The following is a 26,273-nucleotide window of genomic DNA, read 5'->3' on the forward strand; positions in this document are numbered from 1 at the left end:
GTATCATGGAGAAGAAAAGTTTTAGATTACAAGAGTAAATCACGGTAGCACAGTGGTTAGCACTGTTGCTTCACAGCTCCAGGGTCCCAGGTCCGATTCCGGGCTTGGGTCACTGTCTATGTGGAGTCTGCATGTTCTCCTTGTGTCTGCGTGGGTTTCCTCCGGGTGTTCCGGTTTCCTCCCACCCGTTCCAAAAGACGTGCTGTTAGGTGAATTGGACATTCTGAATTCTCCCTCTGTGTACCCGGAATGTGGCGACCAGGGGCTTTTCATAGTAACTTCATTGCAGTGTTAATGTAAGCCTACTTGTGACAATAAAGATTATTATTATAAATCAGTGTTAGATAGAAAATTGGAGGAAGTCCAGGCTTAATATGTTTTTATACTTAATTAGTGAAATTGCTGATGAATTTCCAGCAAGTTTTGATGAGCTATTAAAAGCTTTTGACAAGTATTTTAATTAAACTGTGGGGTGCGCAGAGCTTCAAAAGTGGGATAGAATCACCCCAATCAAGTAACAAAAGGGCAAAAGGCAATGCCCAAGCAAGCCACAAGATGGTCACAGACAATTTCAGTGCAATGAAGTGCATGAGCCAAAGAGTTTATTGAAGAGGAATATTGTGGCTGAGAAGCAGCCGAAGGATTAAACCTGGGTCGTTTTGAAAGGCTGACTCATTACTCAAACTGCAACAGCATGTGGCAGTGCTGACCCATCTGGCTGTAACGAAAGGTAAAGTCGTATCACGTTCTAAGCTGCAAGGGGATAATGAAGTCACAAGTAGCACAATTACACAACTGAAACAAGCTACAAATTCGTTGGAGACAGACCTGGCAACAGTGAAACCAAAATGAAGGACAGATGGAGAAAGTAACGATAGAAACAAGATTGGAAAACGTTCATATCAAAGCTAAATTGCAAGACTTGAAATACAAGATTCAAGCTGAGTGTTTACCTTTGAAAATGCATGATGAACTAAACCTTTAATTAACTAAACTGTTCAAAATCTGAACAAATACATTTCTGAGATGTGACAAAGGTACAAAAAGCTTTGAAAGAAAAAGGTTAAATATTGAGAAGAATGCAATAAGCAAAAATATGAATTGCATGCAGACTCGGTACGTATCTCCATAAAAACACAAGGAAGTAATAACAACTCTGAATTCCATTGTTGGCAAATCAAAAAGGAACTGGAGGAAGTCAACAAAAAGAAAATAGGAGGAATTCATCCAGAAATACAATCAGGCACAACAGTCAGCAGAAAATGTACTCAAAGAATTCACTGCCTTGAAAGACTCTTTGAATAAACAATATTTGCCTCCTAGAAAAATATGAGTTAAAAATGATGTTGAATACGGCTTCAGAAAAAGCTGTGTTGGAACAATCGATAGTGAAAAAACAATGCACTGAAGTGCAGAGCGAGAAGGCAAAAGCTGAAAAAGAAAATAAACAGTTGAATGAACAGCTGATTATCCTTCAAGATCAAATGCAAAAGTATATAACCATTCAGCAGCATGAAGAAATTAACTATTGAACAGCAGAAAGAAGGAACAACAAAAAAAGTCAAAGATTCTGTTACATTACAAGAAAACTTGAGCTTTGCAAAGAAAAGAAAAAGCTGTTGACAGACCTTTGTATGCTACAAGGATCCCTCAGCTTAAAGTTTGTTCCTCCGGAAATTTACATAGAGAAGCAACAGGAGTTTAATTTTTTAACATATATTTTATTCCAAACACAGTCAAATACAAACAACAGATAGCAATTCAAAATATACTTATCACACACAGTTTGTCAAATGTTTCCTCTTTATCCCCACTAAAACCCCCAACCTCGCCCTCCTCCCCTCCCCATAGGTGACAAACAGATCTTCAAACAGGAACAGAAACAGCCTCCACCGAATGTAAAACTTCTCTTCAGACCCCCTAAGGGCATACTTTTTTAAAATAAATGTTTTTTATTGGAGTTTTGAACAAAGTATATTTGCCGTTATGTACACAGGATCTGATATATATATATATATATATATATAGAAGAGAAGGGTACACATCCTGGTTCTCCTCTATTGTTCCCTGTCTCTTCCCCCCCCCCCCCCCCCTTCTGCCCCCCTCCCCCTCTCCTGTGGTTCGCCTTTCCTTCCTCTTAGATTTAGCTGTCCCCCCCGCCCCCCCGTCCCGGTCTATCTCTCCCTCTCAAGCTTTGGCTACTTTCTCCTGATCCTTGGCTACCTGGCCATTCTTCTGCTTGTTCGTTGGCCACAAACAGGTCCCGGAACAATTGGGTGAATGGCTCCCGCGTTCTGTGGAAGCCGTCGTCTGACCCTCGGATGGCAAATTTGATTTTCTTCATTTGGAGAGATTCCGGGAGATCGGACAGCCAGTCTGCAGCTTTGGGTGGTGCTGCTGACCGCCAGCCGAACAGGATTCTGCGACAGGCGATCAGGGAGGCAAAGGCAAGGGCGTCCGCCCTGCTCTCCGGGAATAGATCTGGCTGGTCTGAAATACTGAAATACTTTGGACATTGCGTCGAAGAAGGCTGTCCAGTACCCCGCAAGACCAGAAAATGTGGACATGGTTGGCCGGGCCTCCTTGGCACCGTTCACATCTGTCCTCCACCTCCGGGAAGAACTTACTCATACGGGTTCTTGTTAAGTGGGCTCTATGTACCACTTTTAGTTGCGTCAGGCTGAGCCTTGCGCAAGTGGAGGTAGAGTTGACTCTATGAGCTGCTTCGCTCCAGAGTCACCACTATATTTCAATCCCCAGGTCCTCCTCCCATTTCTTTCTTGTTGCGTCTTGTATGGTGTCGGCCCTTTCTACCAGTCGGTCATACATGTCGCTACAGTTTCCTTTATCTAGTATGCTTGCGTCCAGTAACTCTTCCAGTAATGTCTGCCGTGGCGGTTGTGGGTACGCCCTTGTCTCCTTTCGTAGGAAGTTTTTGAGTTGCAGGTACCTTAGCTCGTTCCCCCTGGCTAGCTAGAATTTCTCTGTCAGTTCATCCTGCCGTCCATGTATAGGTCCCTGACTGTCAGTGTCCCTCCGTCCTGTCCCCACCTTTTGAAGGTGGCGTCAGTCAGCGCTGGTGTGAACCTATGGTTGTTGCAGATGGGAGTTTTGTCCGACATTTTGGTCAGGCCAAATTGCTGCCGTAGTTGGTTCCAGGACTGGAGGGTGGCTATCACCACTGGGCTGCTGGAGTGTTTATTTGGGTGGGGATGGGAGTGCTGCCATGGCGAGGGCCCGGAGGGAGGTCCCCATGCCGGAGGCCTCTTCCGCGCGCACCCATTCGGCTTCTGGCTCCTTGATCCATCCCCTTATTCGCTCGTCCGTCGCCGCCCAGTGGTAGAATTGTAGGTTTGGGAGGGCTAGCTGGATTTTGTTTTTTGTAGGACCTTCTTCGGGATCTCAGCATTCTCCCCCCCCCCCCCCCCCCCCCCCCCCCCCCCCCATACGAACGCCATGATTAGTTTGTCTAGTGTTTTGAAAAAGGCCTTGGGGATGTAGATCGGGATGGATCAGAGTAGGAAGAGGTACCTGGGCAGCACGTTCATTTTGATCATCTGGACTCTCCGCGCGAGGGAGAGTGGGAGTGTGTTCCATCTTTGCAGGTGCTTTTTTACTTCCTCTGTCAGACTGGTAAGGTTTCATTTGTGGATCCCTTTCCAGTCATGGGCTATTTGGATCCCCAGGTAGCGGAATTTGTGTTGGACTTGTTTAAATGGCAGTCCCGTTAGTGCTGTCCCCCCCTACTTATGGGTGTACCGGGAATATCTCGCTTTTGCTCATGTTGAGTGTGCAGCCCAAGAAGGTGCCAAACTCTTTCAGGAGCGCGATGATTCCGTCCATGCTGCTCTGTGGTCCGAAATGTAGAGGAGCAGGTCATCTGCATAGAGTGAGACTCTGTGCTCTCTGCCACCCCTTTGGATCCCTCTCCTGATTTTTGCTGCTCTGAGCACAATTGATAGTGGCTTGATCGCTAGAGCGAACAGTAGCAGGGACAGTGGGCATCCTTGTCTGGTGGCCTGTGCAGCTGGAAGTATCGGGAGTTGGTGTTGTTGGTCCGTACGCTCGCCATGGGAGCGTTATATAGGAGTTTTACCCAGGAGGTGAACCCTGTTCCAAGCCCGAACCGCTCCAGTACCTCTATGAGGTATTTCCATTTGACTCTGTCGAAGGCATTTTCTGCGTCTAAGGAGACGATCACCTCTGTTGTTCTCTCTCCAGAGGGGGTCATTATCACGTTCAGCAGGCGCCTGATGTTTGAAATAAGCTGTCTACCTTTGACAAAGCCCGTCTTGTCCTCTGCGACCACCTCTGGTACGCAGCCTTCTAGCCTTTTGGCTAGAATTTTGGCCAGTATTTTGGCATCTGCGTTCAGCAGTGAGATGGGTTTGTATAGAACATAGAACAGTACAGCACAGAACAGGCCCTTCGGCCCTCGATGTTGTGCCGAGCATTGTCCAAAACCAAAATGAAGCTATCCCACTCCCTGTCATTCTGGTGTGCTCCATCTGCCTATCCAATGACCGCTTGAAAGTTCCGAAAGTGTCCGACTCCACTATCACAGCAGGCAGTCCATTCCACACCCTAACCACTCTCTGAGTAAAGAACCTACCTCGGACATCCCTCCTATATCTCCCACCCTGAATCTTATAGTTATGCCCCCTTGTAACAGCTACATCCACCCGAGAAAATAGTCTCTGAACGTCCACTCTATCTATCCCCCTCATTATCTTATAAACCTCTATTAAGTCGCCACTCATCCTCCTCCGCTCCAAAGAGAAAAGCCCTAGCTCCCTCAACCCACATTCCATTGGGTCTTTATCTTTCTTAGGTATCAGCGAGATTGAGCTTGCGTGGACGGCAGTGTGTCCCTAGCCAGCGAGTCTGTGAACATCTCCTGCAGGTGCGGGCCAAGTGCTGTCGCAAATTCTTTGTAGAAGTCTGCCGGGAACCCGTCTGGTCCCGGCGCCTTCCCCGCCTGCATGGAGCTAATGCTGTCCATGGTCTCTCCCAGTGCTAGTGGTGCTTCCAGGCACCGTTTTCTGCCCTCCCCCACGACTGGTATGTCCAGTCCATCAAGAAACCATTTCATCCCGGACTCCCCCATTGGGGGCTCTGAGGTGTACAGCTCCTGGTAAAAGGCCTTGAAGGTTTTGTTGATCTTTTCTGGTTCTGTTTCTAATGTGCCTCTGGTATCACTGATTTGTGCAATTTCTCTGGTGGCTGCCTGGTTTCTCGGCTGGTGTGCCAGCAGGCGGCTGGCTTTGTCTCCTTGTTCATATAAGGTCCCATGTGCCTGGCGGAGTTGATGCAGTCCCTAGTCAGAGCCACCGGACACCTATGATCCACATCTACAATAACTTCCAACAACCTCTGCCTCTCCTCCCTCTGAACTTTATCTCTATAAGCCTTATAAGAAGTAACCTCCCTCTGAACCACCACCTTTGATGCCCCCCAGAACATGGCCGCAGATTCCTTCCCATGTTGATTATACTCAGCGTAATTATTTATCCCCAATGGCACTTTATCACAAAACATTTTATTTGCCAAAAGCGTCGAATCAAGCCTTCACCTCGGCCTTCTCAAACCTCACATCCACCCAATATGGCGCATGGTCCAAATTACGAACCCTAGGTACTCTATCCCCATGACTCCCGACAACACCGCCTTCTCCACCACAACTAAATCGATGCAGGAGTATACCTGATGAATATGCGAGGAGGAGTATTCCCTCTCTCCTCCATGCCTAAATCTCCACGGGTCCACTCCACCCCCCATCTGGTCCATAAATACCCCAACTCCCTCACAATCCACAACCCAGCCATTGGCTTGGGACTTGATCTATCCACCCAAGGGTCCAATATACAGTTAAAATCATGCCCCACAATCAACTGATGGGAATTCATCCGGGATGGACACCAGCAACTTCTTCATAAATTCCACATTGTCACAATTGGGCTTGTAAACATTCACTAGAACCACCAGTGCCCCACTAAAACCCCACTCACCTTCACAAACCTATCCCCCGGTCTTGCACCTCCCTGGCTATCAAAATGCCTTTTACTGAACAGTATCACAGCACCCCCCCTCGACTTAGAATCAAACCCCAAGTGGAACATCTGCCCCACCCATCTCTTCCTTAACCGCATCTGATCCTTCACCCATAGATGTGTCTCCGGTAGGAAAAACACATCTGCCCTCAGAGTCGTTAGATGTGCAAACACATGAGTCCATCTATTCGGACCACTTAACTTGCGCACATTCCACATTATAATCCTCACCGGGGCTTCCTGACTGCCACCTCTGCTAAGGTACACCATAATTGCCCAGCCCAAATCTGCCCAAATCCCCTCACTAACCTGGGCCAGTCCAAAATGGTCCCCTCCTCCCCAAATACCAGCCAAAAACCCAACTGGGTCACCAGTCCACTCCCCTCGCGTCCCCCAGCTTGGGCTTTCCAATGCAGCCCCCACTCCCACACTGCTTCCGTTCACTAGCATACCCGGCTAGCATGGCGACTCCCATCTGGAGGTCCGAACAAAGGACCCCACCCAACCTACCCCGCCCCCAGCTCTGCTTCCTCCATACTGTCCCCTCTTCAATCCACCCCCCAAACCACCTTGTGCAGAAATAAAGCACCGACCACAGACCAAATATTACATGTACATACCACAATTTAAAAATGTATCAGTAATAACAAAACAACAACAATAAAAGGCATACATGTGCTGAAACGCCCCACATATCAATTGCAGACAAATATTGGCGTAAACATAATAAGTCATAATCCATATAGAAGTTCCAACACGAGCCCTCCCCCAACCCATGCTCCATGACAAAGTTATTTACCTCCTCCGATGTCAAAAAGTACTGTTCCCTGCCCTGGAAAATCACTCAAAGTTTGGCCAGGTACAGCACCTTAAACTGAACCTTGCTCCGAAAGACGGCTGCCTTGGTCTTGTTAAACCCCTCCTGTCCCTTGGTCAGGTCACCCCCAATGTCTTGGTAAATGCAGATCCGATTCCCTTTCCAGCTACAGTATTGAGTCGCCCTGGCCCACCTCAGAATCTTTTCTTTGTCCTGGAATTTGTGCATGTGCACAAAATCCGCCCTCAGCAGCTCTCCAGCCCTTGGCCTCTCTCTCAAGGACCGATGGGCACGATCCACCTTCTGGGCCTTATCAAAGACCTTCTCCTCCACCAACTTCTCGAACATCCTCGAGACATAGGCCGTGGCACTCATTCCCTCCACTTCTTCCAGCAACCCCACGATTTGCAAGTTTTGCCACTTGGGCCGATGTCCTGGTCATTCACCCTTGCAAGCAACACCTTTAAGCCTCCCCCAGCATTGCCATCTCAACAAAACAATCCTGTCACTATGATCCAACAACACCCTTCCCACCTCTTGGATGGTCGCACCTTGCGCTTCCAAATGCTTCTCCACACGGTCCAAAGTCCCGCAAAGTGGGGCTACCAGACTAATCACCCTGACGAAAATCCCCCTTAATAAAGTCCATCAACTGCTCCACAGGCAGGGTGGCAGACGCCGAAGACCCTTCCCCCTCTGCCATCTTTTCTAAAGGTGCTGTGCCATGAGCGTCCTCCAACCCCCGAGCCAAGGCTCTCACCGATTTTTGTCAGGTCTGGTACCTCACCGACATTCCACTCTGAGAAACCACCACCCCCTTCCACTTCATCCACAAAGAACAAAGAAAAAGAAAAGTACAGCACAGGAACAGGCCCTTCGGCCCTCCAAGCCCGTGCCGACCATGCTGCCCGACTAAACTACAATCTTCTACACTTCCTGGGTCCGTATCCCTCTATTCCCATCCTATTCATGTATTTGTCAAGATGCCCCTTAAATGTCACTATCGTCCCTGCTTCCACCACCTCCTCCGGTAGCGAGTTCCAGGCACCCACTACCCTCTGTGTGAAAAACATGCCTCGTACATCTACTCTAAACCTTGCCCCTCGCACCTTAAACCTATGCCCCCTAGTAATTGACCCCTCTACCCTGGGGAAAAGCCTCTGACTATCCACTCTGTCTATGCCCCTCATAATTTTGTAGACCTCTATCAGGTCGCCCCTCAACCTCCTTCGTTCCAGTGAGAACAAACCGAGTTTATTCAACCGCTCCTCATAGCTAATGCCCTCCATACCAGGCAACATTCTGGTAAATCTCTTCTGCACCCTCTCTAAAGCCTCCATATCCTTCTGGTAGTGCGGCGACCAGAATTGAACACTATACTCCAAGTGTGGCCTAACTAAGGTTCTATACAGCTGCAACATGACTTGCCAATTCTTATACTCAATGCCCCGGCCAATGAAGGCAAGCATGCCGAATGCCTTCTTGACCACCTTCTCCACCTGTGTTGCCCCTTTCAGTGACCTGTGGACCTGTACACCTAGATCTCTCTGACTTTCAATACACTTGAGGGTTCTACCATTCACTGTATATTCCCTACCTGCATTAGACCTTCCAAAATGCATTACCTCACATTTGTCCGGATTAAACTCCATCTGCCATCTCTCCGCCCAAGTCTCCAAACAATCTAAATCCTGCTGTATCCTCTGACAGTCCTCATCGTTATCCGCAATTCCACCAACCTTTGTGTCGTCTGCAAACTTACTAATCAGACCTGTTACATTTTCCTCCAAATCATTTTCTATACTACAAACAGCAAAGGTCCCAGCACTGATCCCTGCGGAACACCACTGGTCACAGCCTTCCAATTAGAAAAGCATCCTTCCATTGCTACTCTCTGCCTTCTATGACCCAGCCAGTTCTGTATCCACCTTGCCAGCTCACCCCTGATCTCGTGTGACTTCACCTTTTGTACTAGTCTACCATGAGGGACCTTGTCAAAGGCCTTACTGAAGTCCATATAGACAACATCCACTGCCCTACCTGCATCAATCATCTTTGTGACCTCCTCGAAAAACTCTACCAAGTTAGTGAGACACGACCTCCCCTTCACAAAACCGTGCTGCCTCTCACTAATACGTCCATTTGCTTCCAAATGGGAGTAGATCCTGTCTCAAAGAATTCTCTCCAGTAATTTCCCTACCACTGACGTAAGGCTTACCGGCCTGTAGTTCCCTGGATTATCCTTGCTACCCTTCTTAAACAGAGGAACAAAGGTCACCCATCACCCAGAAAAGTCCAAAACTAACACCTCCAAGCAGGAGCCACCTTGTGCGTGACCGATCAGACTATGGCTGACACCGGAAGTACCGAAACAGGAGTTTAATGTCATTGTGAATGAACTGAAGAGCCAGTTGGCAAAGAAGACTCAACAATGTTCTATATTCCTGGAGGAAAATGCCATGCTGCAATGAGACATTTAAGCATTAAAAGAGAGAATATGGTTATAGTAAATTTGTGTTGAAGAGTTTGAGATAATTAAAACATTACTGAACAACACAGTTTTGGAACCAAAGGGGGAAAGGAGAAGATAAAGAATTGTTGCGTTCGAACCAAAGGGGGAAAGGAGAAGATAAAGAATTGTTGCGTACAGGAGCAACAAAAAGTAGAAAACTTGAATCTCCAATTCAACAGTCAGGAAAAGACTTCACCACCACTTCTAAAGCATTCCCAAGTGAATGCAGACGTTTGCAAAATGGAGCATGAAGAGTCTCAGAAACAATTAGCAGAAGTGCAATGACAAAATGTGATCCTGAGGATAGCATAAAGGAATTAGGATTTGCTAAGAGAAAACTATTCAGTGCAGAGAACCAATATTCACGTACAAAATATGAGTTTGCTAATTAAAAAAAGAGAACTGATAAGAACACTGAAATGTCGATCACAGGAAGTAGATCTTCAATTAGAACTTGATGAACTTCAAGTAATAGAAGTCTTTATTAAATATCGTGAAAAATACCTGCAACCACAGTAAGTACTGATGAATCAGAACTTTTGGTTGAATGCAGAATTAACAATCAAAACTGATTAAATTCTTGAACTTCGATTCAATTTGAAGAACATGAAGGATGAGGTGCGCAATACGGAAGAGCGAAGCAAAACTTTGAAAGCAGATAAGGAAAATTCTAATAAACCGACTGAGGATCTAGTGAGTGAATCGAAAGAGTCTAAGGAGTGACTATGGAAGAAAGATTCTGAAAGGAACTGGATGTCCAAGTGAACTTGTTAAATTTGAATAAGAGTTCCACAGATAAACTTTGAAGAAAAGACAACTGAAATCACCAGAGTAGCTGCTGAGCTGAATGAAAAGATCCATAGTTTGAAAAAGAATTTGAAAATAAGAGAGTAAGCAAATATTGGGGTGAAATTGTGAAATAAGTGTAAACAAAGGTTCCACTTTTGAAACATTTGCTACTTCGTGGGGCAGCATGCTCATGTGCTCAAAAGTATGTTTTCAGTCACAAGAAGGCCCATAACAGAAACGCATGAACCTGAGTTGACATCAACATCAAACCGAAGGACAGCCGACAATGATGATTATAGTCTGAAGTTCTTAAACTAAATATTAAAGCTGTAAAATACCAAGTAGAAAGATATTATGCTGTTATTTCAGCTGGCATTATGCTTAAGTGGAACAGTGTCAGAGGCCAAAGTTCAGAGTGGGAATGAATTAGAGAATGAGAGTGCCACAAAATATACTAGATCTGGCTTCACAGGGGACCGAGGTTGAGGAAAAGGCCATTTGTAGTCGGTAAGAGGGCATTTCATACAGTATTATTCTGAAGTTGTGGATCACAGAAAGGGTGAATGGTGAGGAGACTTGTAAGAGAGTATGGGTACGCCATCTAGTGTGCATTAGGTAACTAAACTTCTTACATTTTTATTCATTAAAGATGTTATATAAATATAACATTTTGTTGCATGCATAGGATATTGAGGAAATTACGCTAACCACCACTGCTACCTCCCCTCACTAGCTGAAGCCAATAACGTTAGCAGATTGAAGCTGTTGATACCAAACAGACCACAACTCTTCTTACTTGATCTCCTGCAGTAGGACTTCACACTTCCTGTCACTGAAGTTAGTAGACCAGCATTCGGCTGGGGCCTTCATTGTCACCAAGCTGCTCTTCCTCTTCTTCAATAATATCTTCCCTTTCAGCCATAGTGGAACTTTAAATTCTGGAAGTTAGGCCAATTGCTAGAATTCCAAGTGATTTGGAGAGAGGATGCGCTCCTCACACACCCACACATATCCATACACCATACACACACACTACCCATATTTATACACAGACACCATACACACACACTATGCGCGCACACACACACACAGACAAATGCCGTCAGGCTGAGCATTTCCAGCATTTTCTGTTTTTACTTCAAAATCAAGTAGATTTTGCTATAGTAGTAGGATAAAAGATTTGTATCACGCCTTCCAGATATTTTAACAAATGAAAACTATTTTACCTTCATGGTGGGTGTGAAGCTTCCAGTATGAGGACTTCTGGAAAAAGATCTACTGATGTTACTTTCACTGTTTGCCATGGCTATTTGCTGAAATCTTCTTTCATCCTGTCAATTTAATACAGTACAATGATTATTTTTTTTCAAAATGAATGAATTTACAAATAAACTAACTTAAGCCAGAAAAAGTTTTTCTAGTATAAAAATCTTCATGATAAATTTTAGTCCAGAATTGAAAACTCTGAATAAAAAACTCAGAACCTAGTTCAGGATTGCAAGGAGACTTCTAATTGACAAAATAAAAAGTTACAAAACAGTTGCACGGATCGAGCACTTTTAATTTTTGACACTTTAGAAACTTAAGACGGGTTTCCCGCCAGCGGAGAATCAGAACTGTGTCCTGCTGGTGCTAGGAGTGTCACAAAGGTGATATTCTCATACCTTTACTATGTACAATTATGCTTAGCGGTGAACACATTGATTTTCCTACACTTACTGGTCTTGGGTTGTCATTTTGAACAAGTGCCCCATATCAGCGTCCAGAGGCAGGACACCCTCTGCCTTAGAACGCAAATGTTGACACCCCCGCTGACACTGAGAGCACCCCCAACCCTCATCAAGGAGGGACATCATCCCTTCCCCACCATCGGATTAACAGTCCTGTCCCCTCCAACACCATGCATGCATAAGAGTTATCGAACCACACCACACATGCATGACGGTGACCTGACACCTGCAGTCCCCCTTCAGGCTCTGCCTCCTGACACCATGGCACTGACACCCTAGCTGATGTTTTGTACCCCAAGGGCGATCAAGGAGGTTAGCCCATTGCACATCTGTCACTGCCAAGCTTCAGAGGGAGTGTCCCCAAGAATCCTGAGGGTGGGTGGGCTCAGGCTGTGGGTAAGGGGTTGACCCCAGGACCCTCCCATGAGATGGGGGTCCTGTATCTGGACTGCCACTCCAGCTGTGGGCAACCGGAAGATAATTCTTGGCATGGTAATCTTAGGCAGCTCCCTGTTCAAACTATCATCCTGGTCTGACCTGTTTAACCTATGACGTCATCTTCTAACTCTGAACAGCTCTTTTCTAAGCGCAGAAAGCACGAAGCATTGTTGAAGTGGCCAGCAGCTGTCAATCAGAACAAGGTTGCTTATAAACTTTGAGGGATTCTAGGATAGACTCCATTGGGTTAATGGCATTTAAGTGTGAAGATAAGTAAACATGCTGTGTTTAAACCATTACGCTGCTAATCAAAGGCTAGTTAAAGGTACTGCATTGTGAAATTGAATGAATGCTAAGCATTTCAAAGTATCTCAGAGGATTACAAGGCTTTTTAAGTATTGTGGGCTTTCTAGGCAGGCTGAGATACTTCAAAAAGCAGGAGTTTTAAAAGCATAGGGCTGAGGGAGCAGATGTGAGGAAAGGGAAAGTCTTTCTGGACTGCATCTTCAATGAACTGTCTGATCTGCTCATCAACTGTCAGGGAGAGTAGTTCAGAGTGAGAAGGCCACCCCAAAGTTTAAAAGGTCAGACCAGGACTTTGACAGAGGGCTGCTGGAGATCACCATGCCAAGAGTGATCTTCAGGTTGCCCAGGGCTGAAAGGGGCAGTTCAGATATGGGACCACCATCCCAGGGAAGGGTCCCAGGGTCAATCCCCAGGAGATTTGGGAGATCCTCCCTCTACAGTCTGGCAGCACATGAGCAATGGGATGACCCCCCCCCCCCCCCCCCCCCCTCAGGGACCAGCATACCAGGACAGCACTTGTCCAAACTTTCACCAAAGCGGTGGGGTTCCTGCTTGGGGTGGGGGTGGGGGGGCGGGGCGCAGAGAAGAACAGAGGGTTGGAGATTCTGGCTTCCAGCCCGTTAATCACATGCAAATGAATTCATATCAGCTGTCTGCATGTTCATTCCAGAGTGGGAATCCCACTGTGGCCGGAGGGGTGGCACCAGAGACTGGGTACAGGCCTGCTGCTGACACCAAACCCATTTTGGGGCGCAATGTGGGATTTTCCACCCAATAAGGTTCCTGGGACTGGATTCTCTGGTCGGCAACGGCAAAATCGCGTTTGACAAAGAGCCGGAAAATCCAAGTTTCCGACCAAATCGGGACATTGCCTGAGGCCTGCCCCCGCATGCTCCTCCCCCGACCGGCTGAATTCCCGACGGCGTCTCTCGCATGTGGCCTCATCTGTCGGGAACTCAAGGTGGCAGTTCCAGACTCAGTTCAGCGCCGCCACAGTCGGGGGAGGACCGATCCACGGGCACGGGGGACAGTATTATTCGGGGCTGGGAGCACTGTGGGGAGTCAGGTCTGGGGCGCGCGAGCCAGCCAAAGGGGGGGCACTATTTTGCGGGCCTGCCATGTAGCATGGCATGGCCGCTGTAGGCCGCCGCCAGGCGCCTGCGTGACCACGGACCCGGCAATTCACGGGGCGTATCGGTAGCTGGAGACGGGTGCTTTACACGGATTTCCTGCTGGTCCCCAGCAAAACGGGGAATCGGTGGCCGTTTTGCGCCAGTTTTTCTGGCGTAAAACACCACCGTTCCCACGCCAACGCGGGGACATAGCCCCAGAATCGGAGAATCCAGCCCCTGGTCTTAGCAGAGGAGAGCAGAGAATTCATCTCAGATGATCAGAAAAAGGCTGTTTAACCCCTTGAATCAATTCTACCATTCAATGCGGTGCTTGATCAGTTAACTCCATATACCCACCTTTGCCCCTTATCCTTGATACTTTTGATAAATTCAGAATTATAGACATTTACAGCACAGGAGGAGGACATTCACTCCACCATCTCGGTTTTGGCGAGAAGGAGATGTCCAGCCTAAACCCACTTTCTAGCTCTTGGTCCTGACCTTTGTTCCAGAGAAAACAGAAATCTATCAATCGCAGTTCTAAACTTAATAATTGACCCACATATCAACTGCGGAAGGAAATTCCAAACTTCTACCAACTCGTGTATGTAGAAATGTTGCTAACTTCGCTGTTGTGATGACTGGCTCTAATTTTAGGCGCTATGTCCTAGTCCTGAATTTCCCAACCAACATAGATAATTTCTCCCTATTCACCTGATCAGATCCCTCTAGGCTCGTGAAAATGGCCTTCTCACTCTGAACTGCTTGTTCTTCCAAATTCCAAATACAACCCTATTTTGTGAAATCTATCCTTGTAATTTAACCCTATGAGTCCAGCAAACTCTAGCAAATCAAGACTGCACTCCTGCCAGTGCCAATATCCTGATGTGTGACTCAAACTTAACACAATATGCCAGATGTGATCTAGTCATGCTGCAGCATGATTCTAGTCCTGTAGATATAAAAGTCTTAGCCTTTGATTATCTTTTGTGCCTGTTCATGATTTGTGCATTTATTAATGATTTATGTACATGGACCTTTACATTTCTTTGGACCTCCACTGCTTTTAGCCTTTGACCATTTAGTAAGTATCCGATTCTAACCTTTTTAGATCCAAAGTGGCTAACCTCACAGTTGTCCATATTGGGCTGGATTCTCCGTTTGGGAGACTCCCGCAGGAACTGAATTGCGTGCGATTCATGTTTCCATTGGGGGCACTATTCGTTCAGCGATTTAGGACCTGCCAATGGGCCAGCACTCTGCCCATGTGAATTGAGAGCAATTCCCTTTCCCGCTGGTGTCTGATTTGCTGGGGCCTGAATTAGCACTGAAGAACCTGACAAACTGGAGCTTGTTATAAGCACTTAACTCACAACACACTCTCATTCCAGCCAACAAGAGGGCAGAACAGGGTGACACATGACACCTGACAGTCAACCGGGCCCAGGTTCTCCAGAGGACACCCGCCAAGGGCATCACAGGTCAGAGAGCAAGACATGTAGCAGTCTGCCTCCACTTCTGAAGTGCTGTCTGAGATGGCACCTAGAAGGAGCGGTAGGCACATATGATAAGAAAGTTAAGTAACACTTGAGTTGTCTGGGTGTAGCACATAGGTAACAGTTAGGTGTTAGGGCATAACAATGTATATACTCACCAATAATTACTTTTGTACCAACAATCCGACCTGCCTCTAACCTCTGTCTGATGGGTGGTAGGGATGGGCTGATTCTGGGTGTAGAGGATTTTATAATAATCTTTATTGTCACACGTAGGCTTACATTAACACTGCAATGAAGTTATTGTGAAAAGCCCCTAGCCGCCACATTCCGGTGCCTGTTCGGGTACACAGATGGAGAATTCAGAATGTCCAAATTACCTAACAGCACGTCTTTCAGGACTTGTAGGAGGAAACCGAAGCACCCGGAGGAAACCCATGCAGACACGTGGAGAACGTGTAGACTCCACACAGACAGTGACCCAAAGCCGGGTATCAAATCTGGGACCCTGGAGCTGTGAAGCAACAGTGCTAACCACTGTGCTACCGTGCCGCCCACATGTGTGGGGGTTTAATTTTAAAGTGTGGGAGATGGGGGGGATGCATGTAGAGGTGGGACGGGGCGGTGGAGCTGCCTGTGGCCAGGCATCTTATTTGGCAAATTGGGAGGTGATGAGGTTTTCCCGTGTGTGCCGGCCCTGGGTCACACATTGGGCGGCCTGCCCTGCCAGCTCAGGCTTAATGCCCAGATTGTCCTGGTCACCCACCTCGTCAGATGAGGCCTGCCGTTCTTCTTCCTCTTCCGGGATGTCGCCCCTCTGCTGTGCAATGTTGTGCAGGATACAGCAGGCCTGTATGATGCATGAGACCCTCCTGGGGCTCTATTGGAGAGCCCCACCAGAGTCATCCAGGCATCAGAAACACATCTTGTGGACGCCAATGCACCATTCGATGATGCTCCTGGTGGCTGCATGGGCGTTATTATAACAGGTCTCTAAGTTGATATGGCGCCTCCACAAAGGTGTCATCAGCCATGACGTCAGCAGGTAACCCTTGTCGCCTCAGAGCCAATCTCCCACCCAAGGGAGGCCAAGAACCTCATAGTGCACCAGAATGAATGCATCCTGCATGCTGCCTGGATATCAGACGCAGGCTTGCATGATGTGCAGCTGGTGGTCGCACATCAACTGCACATTCAGGGAATAGAACCCCTTCCTAATGATGAAGGGCACCCCCTGATGAACCGGTGCTCGGAGGGAGACATGCATTTCATCGATCACCCCCTGGACCTGGAACATGCCAGCGATGGTGGTGAATCCTGCTGCCTGGGCATCCTGTGGTCCTTGTCCAGATTGAAGGTGATGTAGTCTGATGGCTGGGCGCATAGGGAATCCGTCACAGCATGCATCTGTGTGCGGACATTTGCAAAATTCCACACAAGTCCCCGCTTGAGCCTAGAATGATTCAGCGGCATAAAAGTTCAGGACGACCATCACCTTGACGGCTACCAGGAGTGGGTGTCCTCCTCCAAGCTCGAGTGGTGTGAGGTACGCTGCCAAATGGCACAGGTGGCGCACTGTCTCGCTGGTTAGCCAAGTCTTTTGTGGCACAGACGGTCCAGCAGCTCCTCAAAGGGCAGGCGTGAACGGTATGTATGTGCCCTGATGTGAGGGCTCCTTTACACCTCCTCCTCGGCCTGTTGGAAGGTTTGCACTTGAGCCCCACCACCTGGCCCTTGCTCTTCTGGGGCCAGCTCCTCTTGTGCAGAGTCCTGTTGAGCTGGTCCAGTTCCTCCTGCCTTTATGCATCCCAACGGCAGCAGAGGCCACGTGGATAGCAAGCATTTGGCTGGCTGTACACTGAAATTCATTCTCTGCAGGGGTGGGGTTAGAGACAGAAATGTTAGCAAGATGAGTATTCCACTGACCATCAGGTTACATGGTGATCCTGAGGTGTACTGCAGCGCCACCCTCAACATGTTCCCCTCCTACCCTTCACCCGGGGCCACGCGATATGTTGCCGTCGGCACAGCGCCTCTGTTCCCAACAGTGAGTGGCACCTGGCCTGTGATGTGGAGATCCTCTATCTTCACCTCCCGTCCCTGTCCACAAGGATACAATGGTGCTGCAACCTGTGTCAGTAATAGGCTCTACGGCCCCTGTCCTGTCTCCTCAGTGGGATCTATTGTGGGTGTCATCATTGGGTGGGCCTAGTGCTTTTCCACCAGCAGGGTGGCAACTGGTTGCACAGTGGAGAAGGTCACCGTGTGCCACCAATCGCCTCCATGCTTAGAGGCTTGTGTTTGGGCAGGTCCTACAAATGGGGGTGAGCGAGGGAAGTGTGCGTCTGCTGGAAGCTTAGCTGCAGTGTGATATGGGCCCTGGGTATGACACACAAGTTGCAACATAGAACTGGTCAGCTTTCCTAGCCGGGGGCAGGATGGGTGGGAGCAGCGGAGCGGTGGACAGGCAGGACTTGGAGTCAGCTGTTAGTCCTGAGGAGTGTGCTATCTGATAGTGTCACTGGTGAGGCCTCTGCCCTGAGAGGGGCAGTGAACCAGTGTGGGTGCCAAAGGGCCTCGGTGTATGTGTCCTTTGTTTGGGGTAACCTCTGTCATTCCCATGCAGTGGGGAATGTTGAGTACACTGAGTGTTCCACTGATTGGGCTTGGCCACACCCATCCAGTTGGTGATTCAGTTGGGATCTGAGGTTTCCTGGGTGGCGGCATGGGTGGTTCCCCAGATGACCAGAGGCTCTCTGAACATTTACAGGACAAAGTGAGCACTCAGCAGAGTGAACACACAGTGGCCTGTAAGTAGCACCAAAAGGGTGCATTTAAATCCACATACTGCAACAATGGCGATCTGAGCCTGGCCATCCCAATCCCAAGAGGGACACCCCAAGTCCACAGACTTGGCACCAAGTCGTTCCCTGCTCCTCCCCCGATCCAGGCAGCCACCCCCAGCAAGCCCGACAATTTTGGAGTTTTCTTACCTTCTCGCTCCCCCTCAACAGCCACGATGCCCAGGCCTCGCTTGTAAATACTTGCACCAATTCATACCCATGTGACTTCTGCCTAAAAGGGCAGAGCTTCGCGGAGAGGTGGAGCATGAAGTATCCAACCCGCTAATGAGATTTAAACCCATGCCAATGACAGTTTTGCATGGACCTGCCAGCGTGGGGCGTAATCTTCAATAAGGCCGCCAGTGAGAGACTGGAGCATGGCATCGAAATTTGCGCTGGGTGCAATCACAAATTTTCCATTGCGCATTATTCTCTGTCCGATTGCAATTCTCACTGCCAGCGTTGCAAAGTGGAGAATTCATCCGATTGAATTCCATTTACCATTTTTGGCCATTCATTTAATTTATTAATATCTCTTTAATTTTGTGCTTCCATCAAGGATGCTTACCATGCCATCGATCTTTGTGTCATGGAAAACCTGGATATGTGGCCCGCTGAAATTGTTAATGAATACAGTGAATAGTTAAGGCCCTAACACAGATCCCGGTGGGATACCACTAATCACACCCTGTCACATAGAATGCCTACTCATTATCCCTACTGACTTTTGTTCCTCAGCCAATCTCCTATTCAAGCCAATAATTTGTTCTCAATTTCATGAGCTTCAACTTTAGCTGATGGCCTGTTATGAGGAACTTTGTAGAATGGCTGGAAATGAAGATTTTAATATGAGATAGGAACAATGCCTCCAGTTAAACAGAGGGATTTGGCTCTGTACTTAAAGCTTCCTCAATCTAAACTGCCAAGAATAAGGAGAAATTGTCACTGCACTGATTTGACAATAAAATTCCAAGGATTAAAATAGCTTCTGAAAATTGCTGATGCTGAAAATTCTCAGCTAGGCTGGACAAAGTAAATACTGTTTGTTTCTCAGGAGTACAGCTCAGAAGACCATTCTTCAGTCAAAACGTAACTGATCTGATATCCTTAATAGGAAAGCCTTCAGCATTCTGAATCAGAGTTTTGTGCATTGAAAGCACAATCAGGAATATTGGGGCATGGATGATAAACGATTGATGTGGCCATATGCCTGAGTTCTCTATACATATTCTTGCTGTGGCGAACTTTGTACTATGGAATTTTATGGCACAAATCAATTTCATTTGACCCTATTGGGCCATAACTTCTATGGAGTGTTAAATCACAGTCGGATTGCCACTACTCCACTTCACTTACACTAAAATGCAGCCACATCTTTCTCTCCAATTTCTTACTCGGGGTGGATGGGAATAGTGCACCGCAGCAGGTTCCTGAGGCCCTCTGTCAAGGGCAGCAGAGTCGATGGAAACAAAGCCATGCCGCCTTTTTTAAGGCACTAGATGCCCTAAAGCAGGTCAGTTTAAATGTCTATCACTTTGATAAACCAGCGGGTGGGGGGTGGTCGCAGGTAGAGTGGGGAGGAAGAGGGTTGGCTGGTCATGGAAGGGGTTGAGTGGTCAAGGGGCATGTTGGGGGCGTCAGGTGGTTGGGGGGGTCAGGTGATCAGTTGGAGAGTGGGGTAGTTAGTGAGAAAATTGGGTAGTCAGTGGGGGTGTTGAGTAGTCAGCGGGAGAAGTGGGGTGGTTAGTGGCGGGGATCAGTTGGTCATGGGAGGATTGGGTGTCCAGGAGGGTTGGTCGAGGTAAGTGGGTAGAATGGGGCGCAGGTAGGATAAGGGTTGGGTGGTGATTAGCGGGATTCAGTGGTCGGGGGTAGGTCGGGTGATCAGTGGGGGGATCAACTGGTCAGTGGAGGTGGCTGGTTGGTGAGGTTGATCAGGATGGTAGTTGGGGGTTGTGAGGGTATTTAGAGAATGGGGAGTAGTTGGGAGGGTGTCAGGTGGGCGACTGGGGTGGATAGTTGAGAGAGCAGTCAAGGTATTCAAGGGGGCAATTGGGAATTTTAAAGGGCAGTCAGTGAGGTGGTAGGCCTTTCAGGAGCTCAGTGGGTTGCTGGAAGTGCAGAAGGGTAGTGGGAAGAGTTGGGGGGTGACTGGGATGGGTCCTGTGGGGTGTCAGTAGGGTAGTTGAAACAGTGGGCGCCTAGTCAGGGAGTGAGATGGTGGTCGGGAGTGGAGTACGGGATATGGGGCGGTAGTCAGGGGTTGGTGTAGGGGTAGTCGGGGAGCTTCATGGGGTGGTCGAGGGAAGAGTATTATAGTTACTCAAGAGTTAGAAGTGGTTTTAATTCTTCTATATTTTCCATGGGTACTATTATTGTATGACAGTTGGAACAATCCAAAGACTGCGATTTAAATCTGAGTTTTGGATGGTTCCCAATGCAGAGTAATTGTCCAACGGAAGGTTGAGCTTCCTGGGCAACTGCCACGCAATCCTTATGTGATGATGTCCAGGGAGGGATCCAAGTACATCGTTGTCCACCCTCAAGGTTCAATGCCCCGGGAATCGGAAGTTATGGATTGTTTTCCACAAGTTCCACATCACCATACAGCTGATGTCATAAAGGACACTTCAATTTGTTCAGAAAGAAAAGTGCTGGATGAAAGGGGTTGACCATTCAGTCCCTCATGCCTGTTCTGCCATTCAAAGCAATCATGGCTCATCTGCAACCTAACTCTGTAGAAGCCAACTATTTTCTACAGGTAAAAGTGATAGGTAAAAGATAGCTATTTAGCATTAAGCCCCTAGTCTATTAAATACCATTTTAAAACTCACTCATAACCTCAGGACATTTCAAAACACACATTCAGCATTTCAAAACATAGCTTCAACAGAACACAGCATTATAGATTAAAAACGACATTCCTATGCAGCTAACAAGATAAAGTAACCCAAGGATAATGCAAGCTCCATGGCAACAGCATAGAGACCATTGTCCTAACAAGCAAGTCAGCAAGAAACTGGTTCAAGCTGTATGCGATAAGGGAGCTGAATCGCATTCCATAGCTCATACAAGAATACATTTAAGTTAATGTTGCATATTAAATGACAGACAGCTAACTGTCAAATGAAACTTATTTGATTCTAACCAAAACCAATTAGGATTACATCGGGGTATAGCTAGGTGGCTAAAGTCTGATATGATTTGGTATAACCGTGATAGTTCATACGACCATTTTCCATTCATGAACCAATCTATACTTTGACTTAACTATTCGCTGTCTCTCTATCTTTCATACTTTCACTTTCCAACTCTGACTCTCGAAGTAAATGCAAGCTGTTTGCCGTAAGGAAGAAAATCATTTTTGTATTATTTGAAAGTTGAATTGTCTACGAAATTGCTTCTCTTGAGTCCTTTTGCATGCCGGACTTATTAGAGAATATGACTTTAAATGATTCTCAATTGTAATCGATAGAGACAAATAAAACGATTCTTATTTGCACCCGAGAAGTGTTAACTCAAATTTCTACTGAGTTTTAGTGTTCGCAAGTGCCACTAGATCAGCATGGTAGATCTCTACAACTGGCGTAGTCGGCAGGATCAAGTTTAAATCTGCAGACAGTTCTGGTTTTAAACCAGTGACAAAATGTTTTTTTGATGATAAATCTTTTAAATGGTTAAAAACCCAGGCTGTTGTCTTTATCACTTCAACTCCAAGCTGTTTGGTACTGAATGGGTTAAGTTGTATTACACTTTGTTTGCCATTAGGTTCGTCGCTGTACAGGCTTTTCTTGTTTAAAAATCTCACAGTCTATAAAAGCTGCCATGAGAGGCTTTTGGATCGGGGCCAGCAGCATTTCGTGGTCAGTCTCAGAGTAAGATAACGGTTTGTTCTGGGGTAAAAGTGTCCTTGACAGATAGTTCATTTGGCCATACACCCCTTGTGGAACCTCGATCAGTGTATTGATTGTTTTCATGTCAGTAGCAGCTTGCAATAATGTAGGATTTTGTTTAGATATCACTGGTACATCTTGGGCTTCAGTTAAAATCATTTCAACTCTTCGTGGCGCTGTTTGCTTTGGAGAGTTCAGCTGATTTTTTAAAGACAGATTTGAAGGCTTTTGTGCTGTTACTTTGTCAGTAATTTGTTATGACATTTCATGGTGTCCATGTCACTTTCCAAAATACATTTTTCCACAAGTAACTGGCAATTTTGACTTTTAAGACCATCATTTTCTGATATTAACTATTGAAGTTTGGATTCTGAGTCAGTATTTTTCTTTTGGAGTTCATCAATTTGAAATGATTGTTGTTGAACTTTAAAGGTTTCATTTTCCAATAATGTTTTAATCTGATCACATTGTTCAAGTTTAGATTTTGCATCTCGTAATTCTTCAACAACTGCTGTTAGCTGATCTTTAGTGGACTTAAGCTCACGATCACTTTTATTTTTAGTAGTTACGTCTTGTTGTCTGCGTAGCTGTCCCATTATTGCAAGGGACCATTTTGCGCGTTCTTCACCGTGCAATCGTGTGTATTTTCCCCATGCCCTCTTGATATTATCGAGGGACCACTGTCCTCTGGGGATATCATATTTTGATTCAATTTTTCTTGAGATTTTACACAGTCCAAGTTGTCTACGAATGAAAGATCCAAAATCACCCAATATATCTTCAATAGAGACATCCGGTACAGCGCGACCTCCCTTGGACGTTGTGGGGAGTAGTTCTCTACCATTTGAAGGTTCTGAATCTAATTTAGGAGTCATGTCTGCCATAAACTCAGCCTTACACCCAATTTTTTGGTCGTCAACTACGTTTGTGTATCTGTGTACACTACTGTGTCTATTTTTTCAGTCCTGTTTTATTTTAGTTTCAACGACTAGCACCAGATTGAATTAACACAGTCTATAAATGTACTCAAGACATATTGCAAAGAATTAAACGGTCCTCAACAATAACAGGCATACACAACCTCACAAATAATAAAACATTCTCAGATCATTGGTACTTAAAAGATATTTACTTATACTCTGCTTATAATGGGACTTATTTGCAATGATAGAGCATATTCCTGGCTCCCAAAATACTGGTCAGGATCTTGCTATTTAGGATACTTAGTACCTGCTATCTGTCATTTTCCTCATCTCCATCATGTTTCAGAACCAGCCACTCGAAGAAATAAACGTTCCATTACCTTAAGAGATGCAATTTATGCTAGATTTATTCCTTTCTATTGAGAAATGAGGATGGGCAATGATTTGAATAAAATAACGACCATCGTACAAAACGTAGCCGATTGCACCGCCACTGCCCGAGGAAAAATTTCTGACGAAATGCGAGCAATTCGAACCTGGCATTACAAAATCGAATGGCACTTGACTATGTGCTAGCCGAAAAAGGTGGCACCTGCGCGCTGTTTGGTACGGAGTGCTAGCACTTTCATTCCAGATAACTCAAAAGAAGTTAAAGACCTTGCATCACATATCCAAAAAGAAATCAGGAAACTTGATCCACCCCCACTCCATACACCTGCCTTTACCCCATGTCCCTTAATAACATTGGATACAAAACGACTATCAATCTCAGTTTTAAAATTTACAATGGTTTGTAATTCTTAATTTCATTCACAAAAGACCTAACTCTAGTTAATTGACCAGGGGCAGCACGGTGATTAGCACTGTTGCCTCACAATGCCAGTGACCCGGGTTCAATTCCTGTCTTGGGTGACTGTGTGGAGTTTGCATGTTCTAACCTTGTCTGTGTGGGTTTCCTTCGGGTGCTCAGGTTTCCCCCCACAAAGATGTGGATTGGTCATGCTAAATTGCCCCTTAGGGTGGGATTGCAGGAATAAAGCGGAATTTGGGCCTGGCTTGGTCTTTCAAAGGGTCGGTGCAGACTCGATGGGCCGATTGGTTTCCTTCTGCACTGTATGGATTCTATGACTATGCCTCCTACTCCCAGATTCCCCAACCATTGGAAATAATTGCTCCCTATATTGCAACTGGAGTACTTTAGCAATGCTTTTGATGCACATCATCCATTTGAAATAATGTTGAAGATTAGATCCAATTACAAAAATCCTTTCCCCTGCAACCTCCTCATGATCCTACGCATCCATGCCCTTCTGCAAACCGTGTACTTTAGCAACTCTGCCCCACTGCCTGTGTCCTTCTCTTCCGTGGCCAAATATAGGCAGTGCTATGTGAGCAACAGCAGCCTTTTACTGACTGACTGCACTCAAAATTCATTTGTCCCGGCCAACTCACGCCTCCTTCCCTCTTCAGTTCCCTCACCCATATGCTCGACGCACCTGAATATTCAAATGAGATAACCCTGAATCATAGAACTAGAAAATACATTTTTACATTTCTGTTTGAGTGGTGATTGCGTTTTCAGACCCTATTTATCACATAGGATCCGCAGTTTAAATGGTGGCTATCATCAGAGCGATGAAACTGATGATCGAAATAAATGTCTGGCGGAATTCTCCGTTTGAGAGGCTACAGGCACGTTTCTATGGCCTCGCTGTACTCTCGCTCAAGCAAAATGAGGCCGGTGAATAGTGGGAGAGGCCAAAAATGAGAACTGCGCCAGGCGCCAAACCGTTTGTGATGCAACCGGCCCCCTCCCGAGGGTGAAATCGAGATCTCACTGTCGCAAGGCGAGAAACCAATGATCACCACTTAAGCCCCATTTCCGTACAATTATGAGGGCCACCCCATATCCAACGGCCTCCTGTCATTCAGCGGCCTTCCCAGCAAGTGATCACGCTGGCGTCGATTAGTACTTCTTTTGAGAAACATGAACCTGGCCGAAGGGTTCTGTGGGAGCCGAGGAGGTGAGTATCCATTTTTGCTCACAGGCAGAGATCCCGGGTGTGCTGGACTTGCCACCCCTGAACTTGCTGGGAGGGTGGGGGAACCCTCCGCAGGGATGGGCCGCCAAGGAAGGGTGGGGAGGCAACCGGAGGGGGCAACCTCTCGCAGCACCAACGTGCCAACCCCTGGATCGTTCCTGGGGCAAACCTTGTCCCTGCCTGCCCGCCCCACTGACCATCTATATCCCCACGACTACCGAGGCCTCTGGCCATGTGGCTCAAGGCTATTGCTAATAGGGAATTGGCAATCATGGTTAAGTGTGCATTTCACACAACCCAAGTGGAATCCTGTGGGTGGGCGGGGCCATATATCATGTGGGAGTTATTGCTTAGCATCCCAATCACATCTTCATACTTGGACACTGTGCTTGAACACTACGGGGGGCAACACCACATGCGCAGCAGCCAACATCCGAACACCCAGGGGACGGGACACAGCTCCGGGGACATGTCCATGGCTGGAGGGTGCGTGGGTGCCACAGGGAAGGGGAGAAGTCTGGAGAGATGGGCCAAGGTTTTGGGGCATCATACTGGTTATGCACAAAGGTGTTTATTCTGTTTGACAATTCTCCACCGTCCCGATGTTGCTACCCACCCCACCTCCCCCCTCCCTCACCGACCTGGTGCCCTCAGTGATCCTCGATGTGCTTTGCCCTCCTAGCTCTACTGCTACGTCTAGGTGTGTCCCTAGGATGCACATCTGAGGTGGAGGCAGCCAGCTGCTTACCTCGTCCCATGGCCTTCGATGCCCCTGGCGGGTGTCCTCTGAGGCTGGAGGGCCCCGGCTTTCTTGTCGGCAGCACATGCACAGCCAGGCCGCCCTGTTCCGTGTGCTGTCTGTGAGACGCGGCCTCATCAGAGGGATGGAGCTCGGAGGAGTGGTGGCCACCCTCGTCACTCCATGGGATGGGTCCGCATTGGCACCCAGCACCGCCTCCTCCCGCTCGGTGTCTATAGGGTCCTGGAGTTCACCTTGGAACAGAGGGGTAGTTGGTTCAGGCACCGGCTGCCCCTCCCCTGCATCATCTGACTCTGCTAGCCCTCAGCAAAGTTCCTCAGTGACTGGGCCATGCTCAGAAGCACCTCAACGATGCCCACTTGCGACTGGGATAAGCTCTGCAGTGCCTCGGCCATTCACATCTGAGAGCGGGACATGTCCTGCAGAACCTCATCAAGGTCAGCCTGATACTGGGTCACAACCCCCAAAGACGCAGACATTTTGTCGAGACCCTCAGTCATGGCCGCCACCTACTGGGCGATGCCTTGGACACCTTCGCTAATGGTGCCGACGTGCACAAGGT

General features: G+C 47.3%; 1 protein-coding gene across 5 annotated transcripts in view; it reads right to left on the bottom strand.

Annotated features, from left to right (window-relative positions):
• LOC140408776 (protein FAM184B-like) overlaps positions 1 to 26,273 on the bottom strand; it is a 496,156-nt gene that overhangs the window by 38,844 nt on the left and 431,039 nt on the right. For all 5 annotated transcript variants that reach the window (XM_072496452.1, XM_072496448.1, XM_072496447.1 and 2 more), the window contains one exon: positions 11,395 to 11,499. In XM_072496452.1, coding sequence (XP_072352553.1) covers positions 11,395 to 11,499 — 105 coding nt within the window. The remainder of the gene's footprint in view (positions 1 to 11,394; positions 11,500 to 26,273) is intronic.

Source organism: Scyliorhinus torazame, chromosome 3 (assembly GCF_047496885.1).
Source record: "Scyliorhinus torazame isolate Kashiwa2021f chromosome 3, sScyTor2.1, whole genome shotgun sequence".
NCBI classification, from domain to species: domain Eukaryota; kingdom Metazoa; phylum Chordata; class Chondrichthyes; order Carcharhiniformes; family Scyliorhinidae; genus Scyliorhinus; species Scyliorhinus torazame.